Raw genomic sequence first — 16,070 nt, forward strand, 5'->3', positions numbered from 1 at the left:
GACTGCTTTTGCTGGATCCCAAAGATTTTGAATGGTTGTATCTTCATTTTCATTAGTTTCCATGAATTTTTAAAATTCTTCTCTAATATCCTGGTTGACCCTTTCATCTTTTAGCAGGATACTCTTTAAGCTCCACGTGTTTGAGTTTCTTCCAAATTTCTTCTTGTGATTGACTTCAACTTTCAAAATATTATGGTATTGGTTAAGACCTGATTTGTGGCGCAGTATGTGGTCTATTCTGGAGAAAGTTCCATGTGCGCTTGAGAATGTGTATTCAGTTGCATTTAGATGTAAAGTTCTGTAAATATCTGTGAAATCCATCTGGTCCAGTGTATCACTTAAAGCTCTTGTTTCTTTGGAGATTTTGTGCTTAGAATATCTGTCATTTGCAGAAAGTGCCATGTTGAAGTCTCCCAGGATTAGTGTATTATTATCTAAGTATGTCTTTACTTTGGTTATTAATTGATTGATATAATTGGCAGCTCCCACATTACGGGCATAAATATTCATGATTGTTAGGTCCTCTTGTTGGATAGACACTTTAAGTATGATATAGTGTGCCTCTTCATCTCTTACTACAGTCTTTGGGATAAACTTTAACTAATCTGATATGAGGATTGCTACCCTAGCTTTCTTTTGAGGACCATTTGAATGGTAAATGGTTCTCCAACCTTTCATTTTCAGGCTGTAGGTGTCGTTAGGTCTAAAATGAGTCTCTTGTAGACAGCAAATAGATGGGTCTTGCTTTTTTATCCAATCTGAAACCCTGTGTCTTTTGATGAGATCATTAAACCCATTCACGTTCAGAGTTACTATTGAAAGATATGAATTTAGTGTCATCATGATACCTATTCAGTCCCTGTTTTTGTGGATTATTTCTTTGGGCTTCCTCTTTCTTTTACAGAGTCCCTCTTAATATTTCTTGCAGAGCTAGTTTGGTGATCACATATTCTTTCAGTTTCTGCCTATCTTGGAAACTCTTTATCTCTCCTATTCTGAATGAGAGCCCTGCTGGATAAAGTATTCTTGGCTGCATGTTCTTCTCATTTAGGATCCTGAATATATCCTGCCAGCCCTTTCTGGCCTGCCAGGTCTCTGTGGAGAGGTCTGCTGTTAATCTAATATTTTTTCCCATATAAGTTAGGGATCTCTTGTCTCTTGCTGCTTTAAGGATTTTCTCTTTATCTTTGGAATTTGCAAGTTTCACTATTAAATGTCGAGGTGTTGAGCAGTTTTTATTGATTTTAGGGGGTAATCTCTCTATCTCCTGGATCTGAATGCCGGTTCCCCTCCCCAAATTAGGGAAGTTCTCAGCTATGATTTGTTCAAATATGCTTTCTGGTTCTCTATCCCTTTCAGCACCCTCTGGAACCCCAATTACATGTAGATTTTTCCTTCTGAGGCTGTCATTTATTTCCCTTAACCTTTCCTCATGGTCTTTCGTTTTTTTTTTCTTTTTTCCTCAGCTTCCTTCCTTGCCATCAACTTGTCTTCTATGTCACTCACTCTTTCTCCTACCTCATTAACCCTTGTTGTTAGGCCCTCCAGTTTGGATTGCATCTCATTTAATTCATTTTTAATTTTGACCTGATTAGATCTAAATTCTGCAGTCATGAAGTCTCTTGAATCCTTTATGCTTTTTTCCAGAGCCACTAGTAGCTTTATATTTGTGCTTCTGAATTGGCTTTCTGACATTGTAATCCAAATTCTGTAACTCTGTGGCAGAGAGTATTGTTTCTGATTCCTTCTTTTGTTGTGAGTTCTTCTTTCTAGATATTTTGCTCAGTGCAGAGTGGCTGTATGAGTGGGCTGCATCAAGAATATCAACCACAACCTAAGTAAATTTCTCCCTAAATGATTCTGCTGAGGTCAGAGACCAGAAATTGAAAACAAAGATCAGAATGAAATAAAGCAAAAAGACCATTAAAGTGAAAAACAAATTTTAAAACAAAGTAGTAAAAAATAAAAGGCCAGGAATCCTAAAGAAGAAGGGGGGGGGGAAGAAAAGAAAAAAAAAGGAGGGGGTACTGAGAGATGGTGATTGTGAAGAAGTTGTAGTGGAGGGAGAATGTAGTCTACCTGAGGGGTTCTATAGGGAGATCCTCTTGTTTCTGAGTATATTAAGTTCTGTATATAAGAAGATGCTTAGTCCCAAATTTATATAAACCAGAAATACTTGTAGAGGGCTCCAACATTGACCACCAAAACATAAATGAGATAAAAGAAGGGGGCAGAATGGGAATGAGGAATCTCACAGAATGAACCAGCATGGTATACCACTTGGTTCTGGGTGCATGCTGGTCATGTTTTAGAAGGTATTAACTTCTGCCATTGTAGAACAAAATGAGGCAGAGAAAACAAAAAACACAAAACAAAAAAACATATCTTGTATATCTCCCAAAATAGTTGAGTATGTTGAAAGGAATCGAGAAGTGGAAAATATATCTAGGACCTGGGATTGGAGAAATATGAAAGTCAAAAAGGAAGAATCTTAAAAATGAAGAGGTGGTAAAATTCTGTAGTTAAGGTGGGAAAAGAGAAAAAAATGGAAATTTACAGTATGATATAAAAATGAGTTGTACTGTAAAAAGGAAGGAAAAAAAAAAGGAAGAGTACCCTCTGGTTCTATATACTGTAAATCCCTCGACTTCCCCTGGGCCTTTCCAGCGCTGCTCCATCAAGAACTTGCTCTTCCCCTGTCCTTCTAGCTGGTTTTCTGGGGGAGAAGCCTGCTGTGCTGATTTTCAGGTGTGTGCACCTGGGGGAGCTGCCCCACCCCCTGCCAGGTGCATGGCTCAGTGGGAACTGTTTGCCCCCTGAGGCCTCTGTCCCCTGGAGGCCCCGCCTCTCCCAGACACAGGGTGACACAAGGAGGAACAACAACACTTGTGGCGGCCAGCTGTCCAGCTCTGGAGTCAGCTCCCCCAGTAACTACCGCAGTCTCCAGGTCTGTAGTGGCCTGGATGCTCCCCGGGGGTGCATGGTGCTGATCTGCACAGCTTGGGGACACCCAGCAGCAGGAGAGTCCTCTCTGTGCTGTGCCCTCCCAGCCTCCGCCTCTCCCGGGGGGAGTGCAGGATCCTGGGCTGTGTCCCCCGGCGCCCTGGAATCCGGGGCCTGGGCTGCTGGAATCGTGCTCCCGGGGCCGGGGCTCCCCAAGGCAGCAGGGCGCAGCCGCCTCCATCCAGAGCCCCGCCTGACCCACCGGCTTCTCCTGAGGCCCTGCCAGGTGCGCGCTCCATCCTTTTACTGAGATCCGCCCACAGTCTGTGGCTCTCTCCCCCGGGTGCACCTCCTCTGTTAGTGACCCCGGGAGACAGGAGGCTCCACTGCCCCTCCTGGGATCCCACCCGAGTTCCCTGTTAAGCGCCTTTCCGTCCGGGAAAAATCCGGGGCGGATTTTTAAAGTTCCTGCTTCTCCGGGACTGGGCTTTCCTGTCCCGGGAGGCTTTTGCCCCCCTCCACCCCCCGCCCGGCCTTAGCCAGGCTTCTCTGGGGGGGGCCCTTCCCAACTTGATTCTTTTTTATTTTTTCCCACCTTCCTACCCTGTTAGAAGCAAAAACTCTTCTCTCTGCAGCATTCCAGCTGTTTTCTCTTTAAATCTCAGGTTGAATTTGTAGCTTTTCAGGATGACTTGAAAGTTATCTAGGTAAGTTGGTGGGGACAGGTGACTTAGGGACCCTACTCCTCCGCCATCTTGCCCCCCCCCAAAGTATTTAAAATTTAAGCAAGTGTAGGATATCTAGTGTCTTAGAAGAGTAGATGACCAATTTTAAGTGAAAAATAGTTGTGAATATCATATGTGCATTATGCCTGTATACGTGTGCATGGGTATATGGATATATAGGTGTGTGTAAACATACAAAAACACATGTACATACATTTACATATGTATATGCACACACAGTAAAATGTAGAGAGAAGAAAGGAATAAACAAAAGTATCAGTCCAATCTTAGTATTTTTAAAACACAAATGGGGAGCACCTGGGTGGCTCAATTGGTCAAGTGTCTGACTCTCTGTTTCAGTTTAGGTCATGATCTCAGGGTGATGAGATCAAGCCTGGCATTGGGTTCCGTGCTCAGCTGGGAGTGTGCTTGAGATTGTCTCTCCTCTGCCTCTTCCCCACGTGGACATGCTCTCTCTCTCTCTCTCTCTCTCTCAAATAAATAAATAAGTCTTTAAAAAATACATGCACACAAATAGGGTAACCAACTGTGCCTCCTGAGACGACACTGAGGGATTTCCAAGAACACTGGATATGTAGTGCTAAAAACAAGAAATTGAAAACCAAACCAGGACAAGCTGGTCACCCTAAATGCAGATACATTCTGTTCTCTCTTTTAGGCACTTCTGTTTATTTTTTGTTTCCTACAAAGAGTGTGCAATTATTAAAAACCATTAAAAGCCCTTTGGTGTCTTACTCTGAGTTGAGGAGAATGTCAGAGTCTGGGCCTACGAAACATTCCAGAAGACGTTCTTATAAGTGTTACAAGTCCTAGCAAGGTTGGAGATGAGGGGGAAAAATGTGCTACCATCCACAAATGACAGACCTGACTTGCAAGGGCAGCTTCTGGAGGAAGTACCATACTCCCATGGATGGTGGCAGGACCAGGAAAAAGTCAGAGTTACATCAGAACCTTGTAATTCTGGATGGTGAGTGCAACCTCAGAGATGGGGATGGGAAAAACAATTAGATTAAAAATCACAAAGCTAAGCTTGAAAACCTGGGACCTCTAAATTGCAAGAAAAATTTCTTACTGGCGATCCCTAGTATGGAGGGAGGCCAGCACCCTATTCCAGGCAGACATCTGCTGGTGTGCTTCCAGGATGAGGCTAACACCACCACCGCCCACTGCCAAGCCCTGGTGTTGGCAGATGCCTTGAGAGGGATGGTTTACATTTGCAATTCTTTCGTGCGGTGGAATACATCAGTGTGTATCACAGGACCGGAAGTTCCTACAATTGACTTAATGTTCTGCATTCTTATCTTTAAAAAATAAAGACCAGTTGTTATGTTTGACATATAGATCATAAAACATTTGTGGTCCAGAACATGTGGATATAATATATATTATTAAGTCAGGTAGACTGTGGAGTCCACTTTAAAAAAAATACTAATATAAACAAAACGGTGACTATTTTGTATGTGTTGTGGAACATGTTATGGCACAATGCCTCCTTCATGGTGCTTAATAGTTACTAAATGTAGAAGTTCTTAGGCTTCATAAGTTTAATTGTGATCTTCATAAATAATGAAATAAAAATATTGCCCTAAGGACCAATTGACACCTGTATCCATTAAGGACTCTGTAATAATTTCCCACTTTATAGAGTTGATGTGGATAACTTGGTGTGGTATCATTAGTACAGTTCCCTGATATTTAGATAAAAGTCAGTGTTGGGGGAGGGACTAAAATAATACATCATATTAATTTGGAATGCTATAAGGTTCACTAAAAATGATGAAACTAGACTCACGAATCTGACTCAAATTAAATTTTCTTAAAAAAATTTATTTTAAGAGTGGACTGTTTTTTGGGATGCCTTGGTGACTCAGTGGTTGAGTGTCTGCCTTTAGCTTAGATTGTGATCCCAGTGTCCTGGGATTGAATCCTGCATCAGGCTCCCTGCAGGGAGCCTGCTTCTCCCTCTGCCTATGTCTCTGCCCTCTCTTTGTGTCTCTCATGAATAAATAAATAAAATCTTTAAAAAAAAAGAGTGGTCTATTTTGAGTGTGAAGTAATAGAAATTGGTCGAGGAATATCACACAGAACAATCACTTCTTTATGAAGTTTCGCAGTTAATAAATGGATGTGGATACAATGGAGCATGTGGTGGTGACTAGATATAGCCCCTAAAATTTTCAGTTCTTGTTCTTGTGTCCCATGGTAGGATTAAAATTCCATGCCATCTCAAAAACAGGCAAGCTGGATGACCCACTTTGATCAGTAAAATGTAAGTAAAAGTGATATGTGTCACTCCAGGCAGAGGCCTTTAAGAGCTTCTTTTTTTTTTTAATTTTTTTATTTATTTATGATAGTCACACACACAGAGAGAGAGAGAGAGAGAGAGAGGCAGAGACACAGGCAGAAGAAGAAGCAGGCTCCATGCACCGGGAGCCCGACGTGGGATTCGATCCCGGGTCTCCAGGATTGTGCCCTGGGCCAAAGGCAGGCGCCAAACCGCTGCGCCACCTAGGGATCCCCCTTTAAGAGCTTCTATAAGAATCTTCACGTCTCTGACCTGCCACAGTGACCAGGGTATTCTTGGTGACAAAGACTTCAACAGCCGAGTGAGGAAAGACTAGAGCAGTACCACAGGCCTCCCCTCATTTACTTGTGAAGAGGGTACTGGAAACTGGGTAAGCAGCACCCCATGTGATGCTGTGCTGTGCTGGATCACACTGTTCCATGACCACCAGTGGAGGAGACAGAGTAGGGGTGAGGCAGTACCTAGAATCCATACTATCAAGCCCACCGAGAAACCTGGATCACAGCAAATGCCCCCGCCCCCCACATAACTGGTAGAGCAGGCCCAGAGACTTCTATCCACATCCCAGTGGCTCCCTGCAAAGACCCAGGAGCTACTGAACACCTCATTATTTTTAAGACAATGTTCTAGTTCCCATAATAGCACAGTCTTGCCCTCATAGTAAGCTCAACAACCCTGCTTACCTCTCTTCCTCACACCCAGCCCTTATCCTAAACACCGTTCAGGAGTTTGTTTTTCTTTAATAAATTTATTTTTTATTGGTGTTCAATTTACCAACATACAGAATAACACCCAGTGCTCATCCCGTCAAGTGCCCCCCTCAGTGCCCGTCACCCATTCACCCCCACCCCCGGCCCTCCTCCCCTTCCACCACCCCTAGTTCGTTTCCCAGAGTTAGGAGTCTTTATGTTCTGTCTCCCTTTCTGATATTTCCCACACATTTCTTCTCCCTTCCCTTATATTCCCTTTCACTATTATTAATATTCCCCAAATGAATGAGAACCTATAATGTTTGTCCTTCTCCAACTGACTTACTTCACTCAGCATAATACCCTCCAGTTCCATCCACGTTGAAGCAAATGGTGGGTATTTGTCCTAAAATTCCAGTCAATTCCAAGGAGTTTATTGAGTCTCAGAAGATCCTCTGTGCCAAGCAAATCTTAGGCATCGAGTGGAAATGAAAATGTCAAGGGTGGGATGTGCTACATATACTCAAGCCCAAACAGAATCTGTTCATGCTGCTCTTGTTAAGACCTATCAAGTAATCCTCCCTGAAATCGTTGACATCCCAGATGAATTCATAGTTGCTGATCCCAGCAAAATGAACTAACAGACACAAAACATTGGAGATCCTGGGCCTCTGCTAAAATAAAACCCTGCCTGTCCCAGGGACCAAACAAAGAGGTTCAGTGCATAATGAGGCATGGTGACTGCATCTCTGAGTTCTGGTATTGGTTCTTTACTAAATTGTCCAAGTGACTCTTGGCAAATCATTTGCCCACCCTATGCCTCAGTTTGTACATCTGTAAATGAGACATTTGAGCTAGGTTAATGGTGCCCAAACTATGGCTATAAATCACTTAGAGCACTTCAAAAACAGAATTCTAGACCTCCTCTCCCAAAGTTCTGAGCCATTATATTGAAGTGGTTATTTTATTAACAATTGCCCAGAACATCCTGATATTACTGGCAGATTGGGGGACCAGGATATGAGATGGTCCCTGGGGTCTCTGGGCTCCTCACTGCAATTTTCTGCCTTGTCCTTGTCTTCTAACTTTGAATTGCATAACAGCTTTTGTTCAGACATGCTTACTCACAGGTCTTGGTGTGTCATATTGTAACCATACAACCCATGACAAATCATTTCACTTCTATAATTCTTTCTCTTACTGTAAAGGAGAAAAGTGGACTAAATTCCATGTGAATGGCTCTTCCAATGCCTTCTATAATTTTGTGACCACTGGAGACACTTCAGACAGAACTGAAAAATGGAGACAGCAATTCTGACTCCCAGGATGCTCTCCCATCTTATCACATCCCTTGAGAACTGCCTAAGAATTCAGATCTCTTTCCATAGCAAGGTACTCATTTCCTGCCTGCTATTTGCAGGTAGAGGTTTCTTTCTTTCTTTTTTTTTTTTTTTTTGCAGGTAGAGGTTTCTGATTCCAGGTTCCCCTTCACAGCCACTGAGCAGTAGGTGGGTTGTCAAAAAATGCTTTTTAAGAATATGCTCACTGTGAAAGCACCATGGAGAAACAGAAAGAAAAAAAGCAGAATGTCCATTTCCTTGAACAACACAGCCAAGTTGCTGGAGTTTGCATGGCCTAAAGTTTCGTTTTAACTTTTTTGTTGGAATTACTTGAATTCAATTTAAAAACAAAACAAGAAAGGGAAATTGCATAATCAAAGTGACTTACTGGTTAAGATCTCTGAAATCCCTGTAGAATTAAGACCTTGGTGACTTTTGGCATGTCAACACTGGGATCTGACCTCCATCTCCTCTAAGACCCACAACATTCTTTTCTTCTGGTTCATAATAGGACCCTAAAACCTCACTTCTATTTTATTTTCAAGACACTCCTTTCTTTCTTCATCTACAGCATACACATTCCCAGAAGCCTGTCCCTACCACATATCTTTGTTTGGAAGCAATTTTAGGGAGAACTTGTGCAAGAGACCAAGAACTACACTCTGAGTCCCTTCCTAGCTTGTTCTAGACATGACACCCATTTTATTTGATTGTTGCTAACAGCTAGCTTATTGAACTCTTATCATATGCCACTCACTCTGCAAAGTAAGTTTTTGGTGTCAGTTGATTTAATAGCAGCCGTAAACACCATTTCCACATAAGAAAAACAAAGAATAGGTGAGGAATTTAAACTATAAAGAAATTACATTACTTGTGTCTTCTCTGACACAGTTATTACCTAGCAATCCTAGCATACAAATCCAGATTTTAACTACCATGCTATTCTGCTTTTCCTAAGGCTGACAGTTGGAAATACTTCTCTGCTAGGTCCTGTCATCCTAGCCTCCCTGGTCTCTGATTGGACCCTTTGCAGATAATCATAGACAAATTAAGTTACAGAAGAGCTTAAATATTATTTAACCCAGGAATAGAAATTATGTTGCATATGAAGTGCCACTTCTAGTTTCTGTACCCATGGCAGACATCAATAATCAATCAGGGCTTTACATTCAATAGCTCAAATTAATGCCTCAGGGTTTGTTGGTTGGTTGGTTTTTCCAACAAAGCTTTCTGGTCTTCCACCAATAAATCTATCAAGCTAATATATGTTTGAAAACTATTTACCATTCTTAACTTGTCAAAACCCCATACTTTGTAGATAAGGACAATGAATCTCAGAGTCAAGGTTTGTCCATAGTCACATTGGACAAGTCATTGGCTAGTTATTGGCTAAATTAGAATGAGACTCAGGACATGACACTTAATTCCTTTCATTTGATTAACACTTTTTGATCCATAAGAACTGATTTTCACTACTATTTCTGTCATCTGTGCATAGATGCACTTTCCATATTAAGGCAGCTCAGAGGAGAAATTAACGAGATCTTGAGTGTATTTTGTAAAAAGTGACTTTATTTCCAAGTAAAAAAATATATGCAAACTTGACCTGTTAGCCAACACAGGACCACAGAGATCAGTGCTACATGGTATACCTGGCAGGGGAACTGTCCCCAAAGTAATAGAAAAAGCTGCCATCCTCAAAGAACCAACAGAAAACTACAGACAAATCTCATGAACATAGATGCAAAAATCTATCACAAAGTATTAGCAAATAGAATTCAATAATGTGTGTAAAGCATTATACAACACAACCAACTGGGATTTATTCCAAACACATAACTGCTTCAATATTTGAAAATCAATTCATATAATCAATATCATCAACAGACTAAAGAAGAAAGAAATCTTATGATGATATCAATATAATGATACCAAGGCACCTGGGTGGCTCAGTGTTAAGCATCTACCTTTGGCTCAGGTTGTGATCCCAGGATCCTGGGATTGAGTCCCCACATCAGGCTCTCTGTGGAGTGTCTGCTTCTCCTTCTATGTCTCTGCCTCTCTCTGTATGTCTCTCATGAATAAATAAATAAAATCTTTTTAAAAAAGGAAAAATAATATGATGATGCCAATAGAAAGCATTCGATAAAATCCAACACTCATCCATGAAAAAACTTTTAGCGAACTATGAATAGAGAGGTACTTCCTCAACTTAATAAAGAACATCTATAAAATGCCTACAGCTGACATCATATTTACTGATGTTGAAACAATGAAATGATGTTCTTAATCATGAAAAAAATGCTTTTCCCCTGGTAAAGCAACATCATACTGGAAGTCCTAGCTAATGGACTAAGACAAGACAAGGAAATAAAAAGATATACAGATTGAGAGAAACAAATAAAATTGTCTTTGCAGAAAACATAATTATCCATGTAGAAAAAAAATCATACACACACACTCACACACAAATACACACAACCCTCCTACAACTAAAAAGCAATTATAGTAAGGTACCAGGCTACAAAGTTAATGTATAAAACTTGATTATTTCTCCATATACCAAAAATGAACAATAGCAATTTGAAATTAATAACTCAATACTATTTATATTAGCACAAAAAGAAAGTATTTAGGAATGAATCTAAGAAAAATATGCACAAAATCAACATGTGGAAGACCACAAAATTCTAATGAAAGATTAAAGAAGTAAATAAATGGAGAGATATCCCATGTTCATGGATAAAAAGAATCAATATTGAATCAGTCAAGGTAATTCATTAGAAAAGGAAGTCTTCAACAAATGGTTCTGGACATCTACATAAAAAAAAAAACAGAATCTAGATATTTTACACTTTTCATAAAAATTAACTCAAAATGGATCATAGGCCCAATGTAAAATTCAAATCTATGTAACTTTTAGAAGATAACAGAAAAAGATTGAGATGACTTTGGGTTTGGTGATGACTTCATAGATATAACATGAAAAACCTGACCCATGAAATTAATAATTCATAAGTTGGACTTTGTTACCATAAAAAAACTTCTGTTTTTCACACAATTAAGAGAGTGAGAAGACAGGCTACAGACTGGAAGAAAACCTTTGTGAAACACATATCCACAAAGGACTTGTGTCCAAAATATACAAAGAACTCTTAAAACTCAATAATTAAAATCAATCCTGATTTTAAAAATAGATGAAAGATTTCACCAAAGACACCTCTCCAAAAGAAGATATGCAAATGGAAAATTGCATGCAAAAATATGTTTAACATGTCACTAGGGAATTGCAAATTAAAACACTAAGATACCATTATCCACCCAGTTGAATGGCTAAGGCTCAAAATACTCACAATAGCAAATGCTGGCAAAGATGTGAAACAACAGGAACTCTCATTCACGTCCACTTTGGAAGACCCTTTGGCAGCTTCTTATGAAGCTAGACATAATCTTACCATGTGATCTAGCAATCACACTCCACATGAGTTGAAAATTTATGTCCACAAAGAAGTCTGCACAAAAACATTTATAGCAGCTTTATTCATAATTACCCCAAACTCGAAGCAACAAAGGTATCAATAGATGAAAAGATAAACTGATGCATATATACAATGGAATATTATTCAGCAATAAAAAGAAATGAGCTGCCAAACTACGAAAAGACACAAAGGAATCTTAAATGCATATTTCTAAGTGAAAGCAGTCACTTTGAAAAGGCAACATACCATGTGATTCCAACTACATGACATTTTTAAAAAGCAAACATACAGAGACAGTAAAAAGATTGGTGGTAGCCAGAGATTTGAGGGGAGGAACACGGGGGATTTTGAGGGCAATGGCATTTCCACATGATACCGTAATGGCAGACACATGAATGAAGAAGAATATAAGAGGTCGGTGGTTTGCAAAGTTAGCTCCTTTCCTTCACTCCCACCCCTGCCCCCACTGTGTGTAAACAAAGAGAACTGAAAGCCTTTCTCAAACAGACCCATTCTACCTAAATCCTTATGAAATATCAGGCTTCTCTCTATGATTTTCACTTGGAAAGAGACTTTAGTGTCTAAAATATTTGTAAACCCCCACCCTCCAAGATCAGTATGTGTTGTCCAGTTCTCACACTCCATAAGAATCTGGGGCATTATAACTTGAATATTTTCCTAGATTCCACCATTCTGCCAGGGTTCCATCAGGCCACCTCTGGGGTGTTCTAAAAGAGCCCAATGAGTTTAAGGTGCCAGGGACCTGAGTCTGATAGAAGTACAGGTAAAGACTTAAGGCCCCATCCTAGGCCTCCTATGCCCCAGAGAGGGCCAGGCCTTTTATTGTCTTTATTCCATTCTGACCTCAGCTTCTGTTCTTCCTTTCCAAAAGATCATTTTCCATTTCAAAGAAATCATAGCCCTTAATAGTCCAGTGAGGTCACTTCCTACACTTTGTAAGGACAACCACATTCTCTTCCACCTCTGTTCCACATAGTCTAAGCAACAATAGAAACTGTTCAGCTTCCTTTTTCCAGTGTTAGGAAATCACCCCAAGGATCTGGTGCCTACTCAGCACATTCCAAGTCTTATTTCAGGGCCCTGCCCATGCTCACTGCTCTCCATAAAAATCAGGCAGGGTGACCCGAGGAGCCAGAGGAGCAGAGAGGCTGAGACCAACACAGGAACTTCCAGCACTCACACCTAAGCTCCCGTGCTCACCTCCACTATGAAGTTCTCCACAGCGCTTCTATGCCTTCTGCTCACAGCTGCCAGCTTCAGCACCTTTGTCCTTGCTCAGCCAGGTAAGGGCCTCTCTTCCTAAGGCTTACCATTTCAACTATTATAGGCACTTATCGTCCCAGCCTGAGTTATCCCATGCTTGCTACATTAGCCTACATTACAAAGATGGAGAAAGTGAAACCAACAAAGGCAATAAGAAGAACGGTCATGGCACAGTTAGCCAGAGCCAGAACCAGATACCCAGGTCAATGAGTCCAGTTCCCATGGTCCTTCCTGACACGAGCTTGGGGAAGAGACACTAAATGAAACCAATACCTCAATGGTCCTCACACTGTTTGAGGATGTGGCATGGAAGGAAGGATCGTTTCTCATTGTGGATGTGAAGGACATTTCAGGCAGTAGTGGAGAGGGAAATAAAACTATTGCTTGGGCTTCAAATTTTGGATTACAGCCAGTTTGCCAGGGGCCATGTAAGGAGGAAAAGGACCCAGAGGCATGTCAGCATGTGACACAGGTGGGCTTTAGAGCCCGTGGGGACAGAAAGCTGGGGAGCAAGGTATTAGAACTTATCTATTTGGTGTCAGAGGTTTTGGGTTAGTAGAACCTCCTAATGACAAAACAAGATGAGTGTCTTTTCCCCATTCCCAGTTGACAGTGAGGAGCCCCATAGTTCCATAAAAGAAATAGACTTCCAGGCACCATTTTATCTGTGGAATGTGGACTAAGGCACTGAACTTGGGAGTATTCATTCTTAGGTAGAACTTGTGTTTGTTTTGTCTTTCCCTACCTTCATCTGCCCTTTCAAAATTATACTTATGATGCATTATAACTCTCATTCTTTGCAAAATGTTTTTTAGATTCAGTTTCCATCCCAATTACCTGCTGCTTCAGCATGGTCAAAAGGAAGATCCCCATGCAGAAGCTGGAGAGCTACATGAGGATCACCAACAGCCAGTGTCCCCAGGAAGCTGTGATGTAAGAGAACCATGCCCTGGCACCCTCTGACGAAAGTTCTACTGGAGTTCTATACAAGGGAAAGAAATCAGGATCCATGCCCAAATAAGTCAGATAAATATGCCATGTAATCTGAGGGGACCTTTACCCCACAGAGAAATTGAGCCCTCAGGAAGGAATCCATATTCCCCCCAGGCTCCCCTTCTAGGATCTTGGTCAGATCACCCAAGTTCCTTCGGTCAGGAGACTGAGGGTTTCCCCTGGGATAGCATAAGCAGTTTTCGTTTGAGGGCTCTTTCTTCCTCCAATCCTTCCCCTTCCACGTAACTCCATCCAGCCTCCTCATCCAGAGAGCAAGAGGTCCTTAGGTGTAGGGGCCAACAGGCCACATGTCTGGAAAAAATCCTTAGATGCTCCATCTAACTGCCCTCTCTCCCCACAACAGCTTCAAGACCAAAGCATCCAGGGAGATCTGTGCTGACCCCAAGCAGAAGTGGGTCCAGGATTACATGAATCACCTGGACCAAAAGTCCCAAGCCCAGAAGCCTTGAACCTTCATGTATGGACTGAGAGACAGACCCTGAGGAAAGTCTTATTTATTTTTCCCCAACCTTCCACAAGTACAGAGTGATATTATTTTATTACAATGCCCAACAAGAGGCACTTTATACAATAATTTAAAGCACATTTCTTAAATAATATTTAATTTTACTTAAGTTATTAATATTTTTAATTTATGTGCTATAAATCCTAATGAATGTAAAGTACAAAATCCAGTGGCACATTTTCTTTTCTGTGAGCTCAGTCAAGTTTGTAGCAGGATATCATTTGTCTCCCTCCAATGTGTCTGTAGTATTGTGAGGTCCTTCCATGGATCATCAGAGTGAAAGACATCTGTATTCTTATGAAGTTGGTGCTCCTGTAAGTCAAATGTCTGCTGTGTAATGTGGTTGAAATTCATGTTATTCGATGACTATGGAATTTTCAAAGAAAAAATATATGACTTTAAACTACTTGGTCTTATTTTTCATGGGGTAACATTTAGCTGGGAGGCAGAAAATGGCAACAATGACTGGCAACTTGGGGTCTAGGGGGCCATTTTCTAAGAAATATTTTAGACTCCACTGAGGTTCATAGTGTTCCAGCCTCTCTGCTCCAGTCTCTAACATCACCTGCCCATTTCTTTTCTTGTCACACCTCCCTTCTGTTCTCTCTCAAAAGCCTCAAGCTTTTCTCCATAAAGCCAACTATTATCCATCTAATTAATCCTCAAACCCCGACTATTATCTTAAAAAGAGTAAAACTAGAGGAAACTAGATGTCTACAACCTAGAAGCCCTTCTAAGGCTTTTCCTTGAAGAATCTTCAACAGGACTGGTCTTGAAGGATGGTATGCAATGAGAAATGAAAAGGTTTTTCAGAGCCAGTACAGGATGGGGAGCAAGAGCATGGAGTTTCCATACTTTCAAACATCTGGCTGGACTCTGGAAAAACAAGATGCACTAAAAGTTTCAAAAAAAGAAGAGAGAAAAGTGTCATGCAAGGTGTGCATGAGGAAGAGTAACCTGGTATCTGAGGCTAGGGTAGAGTGTGAGAGGGAGGGTCTGACGGCAGGCCACCGTAATGGTGTAGGAGAGGCGAATGAACCAGGCTGGTAGTAGGGGTGATGTTAGATAGAATGGGCAAGATGGAGTGGAATGTCAAATGTTGGAGAGGGAAAGCATTTGACCCAGGATTTAGACTTTCTCTTACAATCTCACAAAGCAACTATTTAGAGAACTGGTGCCCTTGAGACACAGAATGAAGTTAACTCCAGCCCCAATCCCTCAAATTTGCAAGCTTCTGTATGAAGGTATGGGAACTTCTTTCCTTAATAGCCTCTTAAGGTCAAGATTCCTTTGTATTATGTAAGCACAGCTGGCTCCATTTTCAGGTATGAGGCCCACCATAGTAAGTCACAAAGACCAGACCCCTCATTGAGGGAAAGAGGACTATTTTCTTGATGGCCCAGCTCTGCAGGGTCTGTCATTCACTGATGGTCATGTGGAAAGATGCCGCAATCTCAGTATACCTAGAAGCATGGCACTTGGGTTCTGGTCCCAGAACTGACCCTGACTCTGTGTCACTTAGGGCAAGTCAATGTCAATCTCTCTCTCTCTGGCATTAAGATGCCCCATACAAAAGTAGAGGTCATATTGTGCCACAGGGAGGAAGTGAGAGAACATGGCAGATGACCTCACAAGCCCCTTCCAGTTCTAGGAGCCACGTCTCTTGGAAACTTGGTCAAGCCTATTGGCTAGATTAGAATGGTAAAGTAAATCCCATTCTAGATTAAAATCACTGAACCAGTCAGGAGCCCTGCCTATTGGCAAA

At 41.3% G+C, this 16,070-nt stretch overlaps 1 protein-coding gene across 1 annotated transcript; it reads left to right on the plus strand.

The window, feature by feature from the left end:
- The first annotated feature begins 12,620 nt into the window (after positions 1 to 12,620).
- On the plus strand, positions 12,621 to 14,711 carry LOC144285273 (C-C motif chemokine 8). The gene is made up of 3 exons (XM_077850426.1): positions 12,621 to 12,806; positions 13,602 to 13,719; positions 14,144 to 14,711. The coding sequence occupies exons 1-3, from the start codon at positions 12,731 to 12,733 to the stop codon at positions 14,247 to 14,249; spliced, it is 300 nt and encodes a 99-aa protein (XP_077706552.1). The 5' UTR covers positions 12,621 to 12,730; the 3' UTR covers positions 14,250 to 14,711.
- Positions 14,712 to 16,070: the final 1,359 nt, after the last annotated feature.

Source organism: Canis aureus, chromosome 16 (genome assembly GCF_053574225.1).
Source record: "Canis aureus isolate CA01 chromosome 16, VMU_Caureus_v.1.0, whole genome shotgun sequence".
Taxonomy (NCBI): domain Eukaryota; kingdom Metazoa; phylum Chordata; class Mammalia; order Carnivora; family Canidae; genus Canis; species Canis aureus.